The 16,745-nt window shown below is 36.3% G+C and overlaps 1 protein-coding gene and 1 long non-coding RNA gene across 2 annotated transcripts; both read right to left on the bottom strand.

Moving 5' to 3' along the window:
* Window positions 1-535: 535 nt before the first annotated feature.
* On the bottom strand, window positions 536-16,306 carry LOC139134133 (probable thiopurine S-methyltransferase). The gene is made up of 9 exons (XM_070701050.1): window positions 16,175-16,306; window positions 15,057-15,167; window positions 14,195-14,287; window positions 4,882-5,014; window positions 4,516-4,568; window positions 3,904-3,978; window positions 3,040-3,125; window positions 2,303-2,347; window positions 536-1,115 (listed from the first exon to the last, which is right to left on the bottom strand). The coding sequence occupies exons 2-9, from the start codon at window positions 15,161-15,163 to the stop codon at window positions 1,000-1,002; spliced, it is 708 nt and encodes a 235-aa protein (XP_070557151.1). The 5' UTR covers window positions 15,164-15,167; window positions 16,175-16,306; the 3' UTR covers window positions 536-999.
* Window positions 7,476-8,906, bottom strand: LOC139134132 (uncharacterized). The gene is made up of 2 exons (XR_011552736.1): window positions 8,076-8,906; window positions 7,476-7,668 (listed from the first exon to the last, which is right to left on the bottom strand). It is a non-coding gene; the product is annotated as an uncharacterized lncRNA (long non-coding RNA).
* Window positions 16,307-16,745: the final 439 nt, after the last annotated feature.

Here is a 16,745-nt window from a genome sequence, read left to right as displayed (position 1 = left end):
AGAGTTAACACAGGGATTGCGGCCAGTTTGAATTTCAAATATCGGTAAATCTTGAGTCATTTGTTTCTCTTGTTCCAAAATTTGCATGGTGACCCCCGATTTTTATTCTTGATTTGAAAGAGAATGGTTGAAATATTCTTTGAGGAAAGTTTGAGCAAAAGTTTAAGTCTTTCACTTCGAGGTGCATACTACCTTAACAAGCCACTGAGAGATGGTCTGCAGCATGAAGAGCGCCACCAGTGTCCACATGTTCTTGGATTTGTACAGCCATCAGCTGAGGATCACTACCTCACTGGGAATGATGTTGATGATACGTACATGGAAGTGTACATGTGTACTCATCTCTCATGATAAATATATTTCTCACAAGGAGTAATCCAAACATTTCAACTTAAAAGGGACACTTGCATTCTAGAGAAGTTTTTGATCCCTTCTGTCTCCTTCAGAAAGTTAAGGGTATGTGGAGAATTATTCAGATGTTCATCACCGTTGAACAGACATAGAAAGTACTGGTAAGTAGACGATATTCAAAGGCTTTGGTGTATAATTAAAATTAATTTTTATTAATTTCATAAAAAAGTATTAAAACCACAATTCTGGGATCACAGAATTTCAAAATCTTTGATAATCTGGCAGTAAATATATTTTCATGATAACATTAACAATATTTTTCAATAATTTTGTCCATTATTTTATGTCTCTCATTTTTTTTAAACATATTGTCATAGCAGGTTACAAATATTAATGTCTTTGTATTTACATAGACTATCTTACTTCATGTTATGTATTCTTTGACAAAATTGCTTCAAAAGCACGGCTAAAATAGACAAATCCTCTGCACACTACAAAAAATGCAACAAAAGATATGTGTGAAAATGTTTTGAATTGGTACCAGCTTTGGAGTAGCATTTACTCATTTTCCTCTTCTATGCTAAATTCCCCCCCCCCCCCCCCCCCCCCTCTTTTCTCTGACACCATCATGCAAAGGTTGGAATTTCATTACTTAAATGTCAACAGGATCACCTGCTCAAACATATACTTTGTCTTGGGTCCCAGCTCTTCATCAATAGCCTTGATGTCATTTTCTTCCAAGAAGTCAACATTACAAGCATTCCCTGAAATAAAACATAAACAAGAAAATATAATGACTCATGTTTACACAACATAGAGTTATTCCATTGTAACTTCAATCTTGTGAATATTATTAAGATTATTTCTATCACAAAAAAGTAACAAATAAATCACTGATCATTTTCTTATCCTGTTAGGAAATGTACAAGTATTCAACTTAATTAACACAGTTTTTTGATTGATATCTTACAGAAGGCAAAAAATTAGTATTATACAGTTTATACACATCATATCTACATCTCTACCATGACTTGGTAGAAAAACTCTTTGCATAATTATAGGTCTCTCTATTCCTTCATCATCAGGTTAATCCTCTTTCTACCAGACTCCATGGACAAACCATAGAAATAAATACAACTTGGGAGAAAGAGGATTAAGTTTGTATTGCAGTGATAAATGACGTCGACAGTCAACTTTTGTGCATACCATTTAACTGTTAATTAGGTCCTTCTTGATATAAATTGAAATTCTGTACACAATGAAATCAAAATCAGTGATGCTTGGGTTATTCTATCTCTCGCATCCAATGGTCAAAACAGAGATATGATTGTACTTGAATAATGTAAGTACATTGTATTATGATTTATATCAATCTTGATTAGGTCCGGTACTGATTGTAAAATATGTGACACTTAAATTATACCGGTTTAGTACATGTATGTGAGAGCGAAAGACTTCAACTTTTGATCAAACTTTCCTACATGAAACTTTCAACCATTCCCCTACCAAATCAACAATTAAAAGCGGGTCAATGTGCAAAGTGTGGAACAAGAGGAATAATTACCCAATATTTACTGATGATTGAAATTTTTTATTTTTTGAAAATCTACAACACTGAACATTTCCTTAGACCAAGAGCCTTAAATGAGTCCCTACAAGTGGTAGACTACAACAGTATTGAATAATGTGAAAGCCTGAAAATTAGTGCTACCAAAACATTCCTGTTTAAGTCAGAAATCTTAAAAAATAATTAGCATTCCAAGTCATAATCATTTGAGAAAACATGTAATTCGAACTCTATTATAAAACTTCACACAGCATCATTCAGAGACAGTTGTGGAAAGGATTTGTTAAAAATACTGATATTTTAGAGAAGCAGCTATAATGTGATGCTTTGAGACCAAGAATGTACAAATTTTGTTAATATCATTAGATAACGGTATTTACTCACCAAAAAGACTCTTCACAACTTCTAGAGGAATAGGGAAGGGTGGACCTGGATACAATTACAAACATCACGGAAGGGGAAATTATGAACAAAACTGTGTCAAGACTCAGTGGATATATTTTTAACAAAATTTGGCACTGGTATTAAATTAATACAATAGGCTGTATTCTTGACAAACTGTGGTATATATAGTTTCATGACCTATTCTTGTTACTTTTCCTTTCATCCAAATTATCTCCTCTGACATTTCAAACATGCATGTGTGCTGCATCACATATTTGCTATTATTAGTTTAGTTTTATTATTTGTCTTTAACTCAAACTTCAGGCTGAATATTGATGCAAATGTAATACATGCCAGCTTGGCAGCACATTTGTGATATATGTAAAAGGCATTGTTTTTGTTCTGGATGACAAATTATATGTTCCTGATTTCCCTCAGCAAAGACACAATGCTATCATATAAGAACAATGATCAAAGACAATACATGTAGATGATAAGCAAATACCAAAATTTACATCTATTCTAAGCACTGACAGCCTTAAACTTTCAACAACAGTGTACAACAATAAGCTGAAAGATATTTTCCATTGAAAATAAGTTATCAATTCCTTTGCTTCGGCATAATACTCATTAGTACACTTTGCATAAATTAAATCATTAATTTTGATCATCCTACATGAGATGTACAATAAACATCTTTGGATCTTAGTACTACAATAGCTGAGAATATTTCTCACCTTTGAAAGCATCTTCATTGAAGTTTAAAGAACTCAAAAGATAGGATCCATCTGGCTTCAGCAGTGATGTCATTTTATCAACATACCTGAGAGAGAATCAAGTAAACTGATCAGTAAATGTTACTCTGGTGTTAAGAACAAACATGGCACATATAAAGGGTTGTTGGGGCGGTGCATGTAACACAGCATATATTGATCATCTTTCCAGCTAAGATTCATTCAATTCTTAGTAATTTGTTCATTTGTAGAGTTCACCTTTCAGCATGAAATGAGTTGTATGTTGGGAGAGAAATATATGTAAATTTATGCAGATGTACGCAAATCACCAAATTTCCTCCCTTTTTTTCTCGCATCACAGTCTTTAAATACTGTACAACAAAACAACAATTTTATTTCGCAAGTACCGGTAAATGTCTACATTTCAAATAAGAGTCATTTCAATTTTGCTTATCATGATTTTAATCGATTTTTTGGATGTCAGTTTCACTTCCTGATGCAAAAACAAATCATTTTTCTGCAAAACCCAGTTTCAGATGAGATATCAAATTCTATAAAGTAGTAATGTTTTTGACTTAATTTCTTTTATTATTGTTATTCAATTGAGTTTTTACCCGAAATATGTATGTCCTTCACATTCTTTCTTAATACTGTTTATTTCAAGCTGGACAGATCCTTTACATATTATTATCATACAAAACATTCATTAGAAAATAGTTTTATTCACTTGAACCTTGGTTGGGAAAATAAATAAGTAGAATACTTTTATACTCACTGAAAAAACCAGCCACATTCAGAACACTGCAAACTGTCCACTGGATATTTTTTGTATTTAATGAGTTAATTACAGAAAATATGAAAACTAACCTTGTTCTGTCAGATGGATTGATTGCAACAAGTGATCCTCTGTCCCACATGATGTCAAATTTCCCAGCATGCATTCTGTTCAAAACAAGTTTGCAATTTTCAAATAGCACATACTCCACTAATCAATCAACATTAATACAAATAATAAACAAGTTGATTTATGAGTAAATAAACAAATAAGTAAATGATTGGCCAGTATAACTGATGTTGCAAATTTCACAAAAACAGCAACTAATAATGACGCACACATCAAAGCACTGCAATTAATGGGAGGTCGGTGGACTTCAAGGCATAAGTATGTAAGCAACAGCCTATCGTTTTTGCAGGCTACCAGGCCATATACAAAAGAATTACACAACAATGCGCAAAAAATTATGGCACTCCATTGATGTCTAATCACTATTCTGAGAAGGATGTGTACATATCCACTTCAGTACCAGATATCTACTGGTTTGACCCTCACTATTGATTGATAATTTCTGAAAACAAATGAGATTCTAGGGAGCATAACACAATTGACTATGAAGTGTACTGAGATCAGGCAGTGATACAACAGACAAATGGTTATCTTTGAAATTTGAAATGACATATCTTTGAAAACAATTCACTTACTCAGTAAATAGATAGAAATCACACTGAAACAATTTGATTTTGCCATCTTTACTCTGAAAATTCAATCAAACAAAAATTGATATCATTATGAAAAAATGAAATCACTAATAAACAAAAAACAATATTATTGTGCAAAGTCTGCCTATGATGACAATATTTTTATATACACATAAAAAAGAAACTCCATGGAAAAAAAAAAACTATTAGTACATTCTTTTTGAAATGTTCATTGAAGTTGTAAAGTAAAATATATCGATATCATAAAATGACAGTCCAAATGCCATATATTTCCTCTGAAACATTATGTTCCATGGAGTGCAGTGTGTGTGGAATTAGCAATAAATTATGGAATGTAAGTTTTCTTACAGTATAGACAGTTCCATTGGGCACACCTTCCATAGGGGTGGAGCTGTATTCTATCTTGTGCTCTGAAAAGAATGACTTTATTGCTAATTCTGAGAACTCCACACCAACAGCTCTGTGACCCTGGTCAGCTATCCTATAATAGAAATCACACAAGATGAACTGAAATGAACTATAACCACTTAGGATATTTCTAACCTCTATCTGTGATTCACATAGGAAGTTTTGCATGAAGTAAACAGTTGATATTTTTGAAGTACAATTTCAAGACTTCTGAAGATTAGTGGATACATCTTTGGTTGTGAATAAAAGTGATATTTTAGGGGGCTCTAAATAATTTATGGTGTGAGTTGACTCCCTAACAATTCAAACAAAATTTCTTTGTGTCCAGTGATCTTGTCTTGCCACATTTTCAAAGATGGCTTACGAAAAGTCAGTAAAGAAAACATCTGATGCAATCCTCTTTTAACTCGTGCATCTACACTATTCTGTTCCACTTATCTTCTCTTTCTATCTATTCCACTACTTTAGCTGGGAACAGTTTTAGTCTCTGCCTGGTACTTGCATGGGTCCTCAATTAAATCAGCAATACACTGAAATCTCATTGATGATCGATACTTGCACATGAACCAAGCCAAGTTATTGATCAATTACATCATATCAGTGTGTCAAGTATGCCAATAGTCCAGTCAAAATAGGGTTAGACCCACCACAAATTGCAACAGATTTTTTTTCTTCAGAATGCAGAATGGAGAGGTACCCAGAACAACATACTAAAAGTTGACTTGAATCTGCCTTGGGGAAATATGTCTAATTTACATAAATCAAATATGGCTGCCAGCTGTCTGACAAAAAACATTATAATTTACAATACATCACATTTTTAAACAAGCTATTTCAGTGATTTTTAAGGTGTACAGTCACCTGTAATCTAAATATGCCCATATATGGTCAAAGGGGCATTCCTTGGTATTCAAAATGCCCATGTGAGGGCGCTGTTTTGAAAAAGCGGCCACCCACTTAACACTTTCACCGCGGAGAGGGCGCATTCTGCGCCAACGGCCAGACTGCGGGAGGCGCGTAAACGCGCCAAGAATGTACGCGTGTATATGCGTTCGATATACGTTGGCTTTGTCTGATCTACATCACGTTAGTTGACTATTTCCTGAAGCCTAGCGTGGCGTATGAGGTTAAGGTCAAACCTAAATGAGCATGCGCGCCAAATTTGTAAACAAATGCCGCTACCCTTGCCAAAGATATCATCTTGTAACAAACTTTAGACAAGTTATGTTTTCAACTTTGTGACAAGTGTACAGACCATATGACTCTCCACCTTGTCACATCCGTGTTAACAAGCTTGTCAACACGCTTGACATGAAACTTACACAAGCGTGGGACAAGTTTGAATCTTACAAGCTTGTAACAATTCAAAAGGTTCAGGAAAGTGGAAGGTTGAGAATTACAAGCTTTTAACAAGGTTGTGGAACACTATGTGTGTCTGCTGGTATATTCATCTATCAAAGGTTGTATCAAGGTTGTATATTACCCATAAGCCTTTGCTTCATTGCCATTTGCCAGCATTATTGCTGCCCGTTGCCATAGGCAACTATATTGAGCCCAGTTGGGGTCATCATGCCACAGGCACTCAGTGCCACATTTGCGGGATATTAACCAGATTTGACTGATTTGATAACACAGTGACTTCATTATTTATTAAAAGAACCAATATTGTATGTGTTACGAGTGTAGGTTTGGCAATCAAGAATGAGACAACAACATGCTAGAGAGTGGCTGGAATATGGCTCTCATCACCAAACCTCTATTTGAACTACCCTACCCAAAATCCAAAGTACATCGTTGGACTTAAAACTTACCTCTTACATCAACAGATCTCAATTTCAATTACCTTACCAAAATTTTAGGCCTCTCGCAAACTATTACTTCAAATTTGCCGCAAGCTTTGCAGTAAATTTGCAGCAAACTTTTTTCTGCAAATAAGCCGGCGATTCATTTTTCAGATGCAAATTAGGTTTCTTGTGAACTTGCTGCAAATATGCAGCAAACTCCCTGCTGCAATGTTGCTGCAAACTCTTTGCAGCAAATTTGCGGCACAATCCTTGCAGCAACTTCCGCCAAATTAATTTCAATGTTACTGAAATTTCCCGCAAACTCCATACAGCACATTATTTTCCATGTTACTGCAAATTTGCTGCAAATTACACATGCAAAATTGCCTTCAAAAGTTGGTATAATTCCACAACAGTCAGCTCTGGATCAGTAATAGTAAGAAAACTGAATACATATTGAAAACCAAAGAAGCGACACAATTAAGAGGCAGCAAAATTTCTTGTATTGTACCACAAGTTCCAAATTTTTATCTTCTCCAAAAATATAATAAGTTCAGCTCAGATGTGTACACACAGTTGTAAAATTACTTGTAGACATGGCCAATGAAAACCTGACAAATCTTAAGACAGACTGTGGACAGCACAAGATGTGTTTTATCCAACTAAGCTCTGAAATACCAGTTTCACGAGAAACAATGGTCAGCGCAAATAGTTATTATTTAATAAAAAGACAACAGAGAAATAAAAAGGTTAATTCAAATTGTGGTACAATTTATTTTATATGCCATGTTCATTTCATGCCACATAAGTGTCTTCAAGATATTTTCTTTTGGCTTGAGAAGTTTCATTATATTTACATTACTGTCAAACGCTGCGATTTGGCTTTCTGTTTTCTGAATTTCTTGTCCCTTTTAGGCTTTAATCAGAGAACCAGCAATGCATTCTGAAAAATAAAAATCGTTCAGGGAAGAGTGTAAGTCTTTTACCGTTTGACCAAACGTAAATTTCATGAAAGAAATCAATAATTATTTGAAAATGAGACAGAGTCAAGTTGAAAAATTGATGCAGAAAAATGCATAAATATTCACGATCGTTTAATGATTTAATGTCCGACAACCGACAACTCGCCGAATGTTGTTTACATACACGACGGCGACAATCTGCAAAAATCTCAGCACTTAGTTACTGCATGGAGGTAGTACCACCTCCATGGTTACTGTAACTGTTGTGAAACGAAAGTGAATTCAGTATGAATCAGTTCTCAACGAAAATTTATCTGTAGGTAAACATAGGAATACAAGGATTACAGAACATAATAGCGATGTACAGACGGACGGTACATTGACTTACATTTGTGAACGGCTCGCAGACGCTGGAAGATTTTCGGTTGCAGGTCTCCCGTCTCCGTGCTGTACCACGGTCCCTCCACGACGACCGTGGCTGTACGTACATACAAATATAGTCAGCAACTTTACTGCTTTTCGCGTTCACAAAATTAGAACTCCGTCTGTCCCTGGTACTGTACACACGTTTTTCCAACACTGTGATATCATTTGGCTGGCGATTCCATAGAAAGATCACGAAATGTCCACTAGATAACTCCCTGATCACAAGTACACAGCCGATGGTACCAAAATCTAACTTCGCGCCGATCAAGCCTGATGACGTTAACGGAAGTGATATCTATATATCATTACGCGATTGATAATGTAGTTCCGATTTTAAACGCTGGAATTGACTCTACATCTGCACCAATCCGTTATATATCATACTTAATATAGCATTTAATTTATTAGTTTAATGAAAATGGTTATTTTTACCACAGAAAGACTAAAAAGAGAGTACAAATTCTTTCAGCACGAAGAATCAATATCAATACGCGAACTGAACTTGATGAACCGTGACCTCAGAATGTAAACATGTCGGCTGGGCTCCTCGTCGCTAGCGCGCTGGATACACAGGACGTGTTTGACGTTGCAAGTAGCGCATTTGATTTGCGTACAGCGGCTCGGGATGGAGTGTAATCCTAAACCTCAAATTTGTGCTCGGCAATATAATTCTAACGCTGAACACATGGACAAAAGCCTTTTACCTCAATTCATGTCATCAGAAGGCGAGATTTTGTTAGCGAAATCGATGGGACACACACTGTGGATAGAGCCTAGAGCCTAGAGGGACTGAATGTACATACCATGGCATAGGCCTACTATGATGTGATATTTAGCTTTATAGCTTGGAGTTGGAGCACAGCCGCCACTCTGCTTGGAGTTAGTAGCGGGTCCTTGCTTTTACCAAACATTGAATGCATTGGCATTTACTTGTCTGTTTCTACGATGAAAAGTTCTCAGCAGTCGATATTTTTAAGGTACAGATTTGCAGTAACAAAAATTTACGACGTGTCCATACAGACCATAACAGACGCACATTTCGTTCGAAACTGCTTGCATTTTGGTATCATTCGTAGAACATACAAGACAAGGTGTAACTTGCAAGACAGACAAGTCCCTGTTTTAAAAATTTGTTTTCCAAAAAATTCAGTTGTCGATCCAACCATGATTTACCCAATCGGATTGTCAAAGGTTACTATTATTAATGTCACTACGGTATACTATAGATGCGCTCTTATATCCATGCAATGTTGCCGAGTTATGCCAGCTTAACTGAAGTGTCAATTATATACCAGTTATTATTATTTTAACAAGAGGATTGTCTGTTACGAAAATAAATGAATATAAAATACAAATGAAAGATCAATTTTGTGTTGCTTGCATATGACAGGTCACGAAGTGCAATGGTACACACTATACTCCCTGGTAATGAAATAGTGGGCAATCTGTCAATCATGTGTTGCTGCATATTTGCAGCAATAACCTGGCTTGACTGAAGTGCTTGTGAAGTGCTTGTGACAAACTTGAAGTTACAAACCTTGCAATTTAATTATCACAAGCGTGGTACAAGATTGTAAGTTTTCACTGTGATGTCTTACAACCTTGTCAAACCTTGAAACAAGTTAAGGTATTGCCTTTAAAACTTGTGTGAAGGTTGTCGCAAAGTTGTACAAGCATGGCACAAGATGATATCTTTGGCAAGGGCATACTCGGTCATTTCTCCGCCGTGATTTGTAAGGATCGTGTGATCGGCTGTTGTTTTCTGTTAGAGAGTATTTAAAAATGGTGACGAAGGCACAGTTTAACACCGACTAAGCCCTTGAGCATGTTTTTCTAGTAAGTGATAGGGGAATTGTCACTGATCGTGAAACTGAACTCGACGGAGATAGCGGAAGTCAAATTTCAAAGACAACGCTAATACCAAACTTGAATATGTTACTGAACCAGGTGAGCAAAGACAGAGATTGCAAGCAAGACAGAAAGGTAGGCCAGCTGAGCATGCTGAGAGAAAAGTGCAACAAAGGGCCGGTGAACGACGTCACAAACGTTGATTGGGTATTCTGTAAATGTTGTACGACATCAATCTATCAATGACAATTACACATCGGACTAGCTACCAGTAAACAAGTCATCGTAGATGACACAGTCCCCACTTGTTTGATTACAAGTCCTCAGAGAGGATAGAGTCCTCTTCATGAATTGGTCTGTGATGTCCTTTTACTAGGTTTGAATAAATCGGTGAATAAAATCGGTTGAGACGTGCCCTAGTTTTGGCTAAGGACATGAAAAAACAAAATGGCTGCCATGCAGCCATATTGGATCATATCATGAAACAAATTGACTTACATATGTATGACATAGGTTAATGTCCTTGTACCAACTTTGAATAAAATCGGTTGAGATATGCCTGAGTTATGGCTCTGTACATGAAAAAATCATAACAAAATGGCCACACGGCAGCCATATTGGATCGTATCACAAAACAAATTGACGTGCATATGTATGACATAAGTCAATCTCCTTGTACCAACTTTGAATAAATTTGCTTGATACATGTCTGTGTTATGGTTCTGTACATGAAAAAAACGTAACAAAATGGCCACACAGCGACCATATTGGATCGTTTCACAAAACAAATCAATGTGCATATATATTACATAGGTCGATGTCCTTGTACCAACTTTGAATAAAATCGGTTGAGATATGCCTGAGTTATGGCTCTGTACATGAAAAAATCATAACAAAATGGCCGCCTGGCGGCCATATTGGATCGTTTCACAAAACAGATCAACGTGCATATGTATTACATAGGTCAATGTCCTTGTACCAACTTTGAATAAAATCAGTTGAGATATGCCTGAGTTATGGCTCTATACATGAAAAAATCGTAATAAAATGGCCGCCTGGCAGCCATATTGGATCGTATCACAGAACAAATCGACGTGCATATGTATGACATAGGTCAATGTCCTTGTACCAAATTTGAATAAAATCGGTTTAGATATGCCTGAGTTATGGCTCTGTACATGAAAAAATCGTAATAAAATGGCCGCCTGGCGGCCATATTGGATCGTATCAAAAAACAAATCGACGTGCATATGTATGACATATGAAGTAATCTATGTACCAAGTTTGAATGAAATCGCTCCAGGCGTATCTGAGATATCTGCGTGAACGGACGGACGGACGGACGCACAGACGGACGCACGCACGGACGGACATGACCAAACCTATAAGTCCCCCCGGACGGTGTCCGTGGGGACTAATAAGCTTATATATTATATAGCTCTCTTTTGAATGCCAGACGATACCTTTAGTCCGAAGATGAACTTGTAATAAATATGCATATAACCTCATTTATGTGGAATATGTTTAGAGTATGTGTTCCCCCACTGAATTTGAGTAAATGGAACATAAGTAGTAATTTTTAAAGTGTTACGCTGAAAAAATACATTTATATATTGAAGTAACAAAAAATGTAACATTTTTTGAATTTTTTTTGTAAAATCCAATATGGCCGCCATGATCACGTGACCTTCTAGGTGTATCACATGACCTTTTGTTCATTTTTATGATGCTCTGTCATATTGCAATACTCACTGAAAAAATTGTCCAGTATACTCTAAAGACTTATAATTACAAAGATACAGCTAATGTATGTAAATCAATATTTATAGGCTATATTTCCATAGAAAACTACGACAGGAATGCATGTATAAAATTAATTACGCAGTGAAAGTGTTAAAGTCGGTGATTGGTTAGATTTTCTCTTTCCATGGTAACTGTGGCAAAATTGGAAAAGGTGACAGTAAACCTTTAAAGTCTGACATTACTTATTTGGCACACACAATCATTTTGAGATATAATGTTTAACATAGGAACTTTGATGATTTGCATAAATAAAATATGGCTTATTACATTCCCGTAAAATAACTTTTCCCCCTTAACAAAACAAGCTATTTCTGGGATTTTTATGTCAAAGTACATTATTTCTTTGGCATGTGCAAACGATTTTGGAGGCACAATGTTTTATACAGACACTTTGTTAATATGCATAAAAACAATATGGCAGCCCAAATTCCTACAAATGACATTTTCACTCATACACCAAATATTAAAACAAGCTATTTCAGTGACTTTGAATTTTAAATCTTTAAAGAAAAACCTTTGAGGTTCAATGTTTTACAAAAGCACGACGATAATTTGCACAAATCCAACATGGCTGCCAAATTAATGCCCCATTGCTTAATAGTTTCTCATATGAATAAGTTTCTGGTATATTTTTAGAACTAAAAATCTATCAAAAAGGAACTGAAGTCCTTGGACATTTATTTTTAAAAATAAATATGGAAAATATCCTATAAACCTATTTATAATTACGACCCATTTAATACTGAAAGTCAATTTTTAATAGGTTTGTGGGGCATCTGAAAGTGTTAAAATACTTCATGTATTTTGTAAAGAACATTTTGGGTGATTTTAGAGACTTCCATAAATGACTTACAAACAGATTAAAACAAGTTATCTAATCATATGCTTTTACTATTAAAATATTAGAAAGTCATGCGATTTTAATTACATTGTAATGTTTCTATATATGACACCTGTTGATCATTGTAAGTCATCTAAATCATTTATTTTGGTGGGGAAAATCTTCTTTGTTGTATCACTAACCTTTAAAGATAATTAGGCCTAAATATTAGATTTGTTTATCAGAGTTTCAAACAAAAATTTGAAAGTTGGATGGTTTTGTGTGCGAAGAAATAATTTTATTTCTTTCAGTGGGCGGGGAGAAAATTTTTGACAGTGGTACCGAAAAATGTGGAGAGGGAGGGGAATGCTGTGGTTGATAAAACGGGGGGGGAGGAGATAAAGCACCTAACTTAGAGGGGAGCAATGTTCCAAAGGAATACGTACATCTAATAGGCAATGAAGAATTTCAGTAATGGGGAGAGGGCCAGTGGGGAGCATAAATTGTTGTGGGGGAGGGGAGCGGGGAGACCATAGATACTGGATGGCAGTGGGCATCAAAATTCAGTGGGAGGGCATATTTTCTGTATATGCCAGTGAGAGGGCAGTTACGAACAGCTCTACTTTCCCCTCCAAATTTTAGGTCAAGGTCAAAAATAAGTAAAATCGGTATTTCAGCCTTCAAAACATGTTTTGTGATGAGGCACGGTTTTGCGTTTGCAGTTGATCTGGGTTGCCTAGTGGGCATCTAGTGGAAAATGGGGAATTTAAGTGGTGGGGAGTAGCAGTGGGGAGCTTGAATTGTTGTGGGGAGTGGGCAGACCATAGACACTGGAGGGCAGTGGGCATCAAAATTCAGTGGGAGGGCATATTTTCCATATATGCCATTGGGAGGGCAGTTACGAACAGCTCGACCTGCCCCTCCAAATTTTAGGTCAAGGTCAAAAATAAGTAAAATCGGTATATCAGCCTTAAAAACATTTTCTGTAATGATTTTGGGAAATTGATGAAATTTACCAGATGGCATCACCTGATACGTCATCTCAGTTTTCCAGATGTATTTGTTTGTAATGTTTAAAAGTTTGATTCTATTGGGATGAATAGGTGTTTGAATAATTTTTAAAGCCATTTTTAAGTACATTTATGCAGTTTTCAATCTTTGTGAGTTTGTGTGGTGGTAAGGTTGGTATGAATCTGACATTGTCTGCAAAAGTGCTAAGGTTTACTCTGTGTGCATTGTGGCATTTTGTTGTTTTTGTCATATTATTTTTTTGTTTCTGTGTATACATTTATAATAGCTTTGTTGTGTTCATTCTCTTTTTGCTGTAATGTATAACTCCTTGCCTATCATCTAGGATCTAGGGTGGGTCTACTACTGTGGTACAATAGTAAAACATTAATATTAATATTTCAACAATAAACATCTTTACTGAGACCTTCAATTGACATTCAATAGATGACATATCAAATGAAACGCAACTTATAGCTGCAAATACTTGCAGTTTGCTGTGAAAGGTTAATGAATGTATGTAGACATTAAAAAAATTCTGCCCAGTGACTGTAACTGTAATTTCTCGGGACAGAGAAAAAAAATTACCCAAATCAGCTTACCATTTCAAATCCAGCGATTTACCACAGAGTGGCAGGAAAACATTCAAGTCACTCCGTCCAGCAACCAGTTTACTGAAGTGCTTCAACAGTGTGCTGTAGAACAATATCGCAATGGTGGTCAACATTCTTTTAAAATCAATGTTGATAAAAGTAAAATGATGTATTTATCAATTCATTCATTCATTCATGACTGTTTCCAAATTAATGTTATTCAGAGTTAATTCAATCAGTGACATTTCACGGCAAAACAATATACATTGTATGTACATATATTTCAAATAGACATATCAACATAGATTTATTGCTAAACATGTCATTTTCCTTTCTGTCAAGTACTGTACGTCACAACAACATGCTTTTTCAAATTTGCAACATGCCGTTCTTTTTTTGCCATACACAATGCAGCCATTCCTTTATTTCATTCATTCTGTTTGAATTTGATAAATGCACATAAATCATTTACTTCAATGATAGTGTTTATCTGGTATTTTGTTTTTTGCCCGATAGATTATCATTGCAGGATTGTCACACTTGATTTGGTGGGAATTAGCCGAGGGGTGTCGAGGGCTACATTTGTTGCTAGGTACTTGGTGACAGGTTAAAATTGGACAAAAAAGCAGACATCATAATATTGCTAACACAAATTTTTGGCAACTAAGCTTATTTCATAAAAGAAAACAAATATTCACATAAAAGCTGACAGACAAAAAAATTATATACTTTGAAAAAAGTACCATACATGGTACACAAAATCTGAAATCCATTATTTGCAAAATTTTGGAAAACACAGGATGTAATTGTATGAAAAGCCTTTTCCAAGATTTGATGATGCATCCCTAACATTTCAAGCAAATATAGCCACCTGTTGACTTCAGACAAATGGAAACCAATGTCACCCATCTGCCATGCATTTTTCCATTTCTCTTCTGTTAAGTAGTTCTCTTGATCGCCACTGGAAGATTTTGACATCCTTCTGAGAAAATAAACCATTACAAACATCAAATTCGTGGCTGAAAAATCTAAATATATGTGAATAGCGAAAGCACATATTAAAACATTAAAAATACAAACGTAATGATTGAAGGTTTATACTCAAGGGTCAAGCATTTATTAGAGGGCATCTCAAAAGGTCCAAAGGTCATGGTGTACTAGTTTGCCAGCACAACAAGTTACCAGTGTCATCAACATTAACTTGACACCCCCCCCAAAAAAAACAAAACAAAAACAAAAACAAAAAACAAAAAAAACACGGCATTCTGACATACTGATCATTTCTTATGGCTATCGTGACAGTATCTTTAAATAAGCGTGTTAACAAACAAAACTAAACAAATCTACTGAACGATCTTCACTAAATATGCGTCATTTAAGAAAACATGTTTGTTCGGTTTATCACAGTCCTCCACAGGCTCCAGCAGCTCTTGGGCCTCTGAGCTGCGAAACGGTCCCATGAAGCATCACGCTTGGTTGGACATATATGCATGACAGCCAGCGCAGCTGACCGTGGATTCGGAAAAAAAGCAAGAATAAGACTTCAATTGACGTGTATCCTTTACGAATTGTCAACTTCCGTGTTGCATGTTCTGTCGGTATCTCTCCAAAGTACGCCTTCATGCTCTTGGGGTCCATGTTCTATCAATACCGGCGCAAGGACTGTTGCATTTACGAATTCTGACTGGCAGATTACTAAAATTACTAAAATTAGTAGCAGTACCGTAGCTTCATGTAGCTTGAAGCCTTACCGGGAGTAGAATGGCGAAACTAAATTGATTAAATTGCCTTTGAGCAAGGTACATATACTGACATGACAGTAGGATATCGCGATACAAACTGTCGTACTGGCAGTATCATCATCTTCTCGTCGCTTCGGACTGATCATTAATTGAGCGTTCACGGTCACTGGACAAACTCTCACTCATAGCTACGAAAAACGATGGTAGACAGACATAATGAACAATACGCCCTGATGTTGAGAAATACCTTATTAAAACTGCGTCCGTGTAAAAATCTGTTGCCGCCAACAACGTTCAGATGCCCCTACTCAGTACTAGCAGCAATAACTGTAACTCGGTGACCCACATGCAGGACAAGGGCGAGGTATACGCGTTCTAATTCTGCACTCGAGAGGTACGGGTCAAACTATTAGGTCAGGGGGTGGTTGCAAAGTAAGAGGAGGAGGCTGAAAGAGTTGTCAAGCAGCAAGCGGAAGCGGCCTAGACAGTGTTGCCATGCCGACTTCGTGCACCACTTAATGCACTGCTGGCGTGTCGCTAGTTGGCGACTATGTCTGTTACCATAGACCCTCGAGGGTCTATGCTGTTACCAGACTGTGCACCTACATGGTGAACTCAAGTGTTAAAGAACCCTTCTAAAGAATAGCCACCACCACGGGCACTCGCCATCCTGGGTACAGTAGTTGCCAGCTTGCGTACCGTGCACTTCTCTACATGCTCTATATACTTCGGCATACTTCACCCTGGGGTTTTACATGTAAATCGGCCAATTGTGCAAATATGTTTTATTTTCTCTCTCCCGGAACTTTTTCCTTTTC

This window comes from Ptychodera flava, chromosome 5, assembly GCF_041260155.1.
Source record: "Ptychodera flava strain L36383 chromosome 5, AS_Pfla_20210202, whole genome shotgun sequence".
NCBI lineage: Eukaryota > Metazoa > Hemichordata > Enteropneusta > Ptychoderidae > Ptychodera > Ptychodera flava.
This window is presented reverse-complemented; position numbering and strand designations above follow the sequence as displayed.

Excerpts from the sequence above, each read along its gene's own strand:
- LOC139134133 (XM_070701050.1), bottom strand. The coding sequence starts at position 15,163 with ATGTCAAAATCTTCCAGTGGCGATCAAGAGAACTACTTAACAGAAGAG. Across the intron at positions 2,348-3,039 it reads CAATGAAGATGCTTTCAAAG|GTCCACCCTTCCCTATTCCT; the intron begins GTGAGAAATATT and ends AATTGTATCCAG. Across the intron at positions 1,116-2,302 it reads AGTTGTGAAGAGTCTTTTTG|GGAATGCTTGTAATGTTGAC; the intron begins GTGAGTAAATAC and ends GTTTTATTTCAG.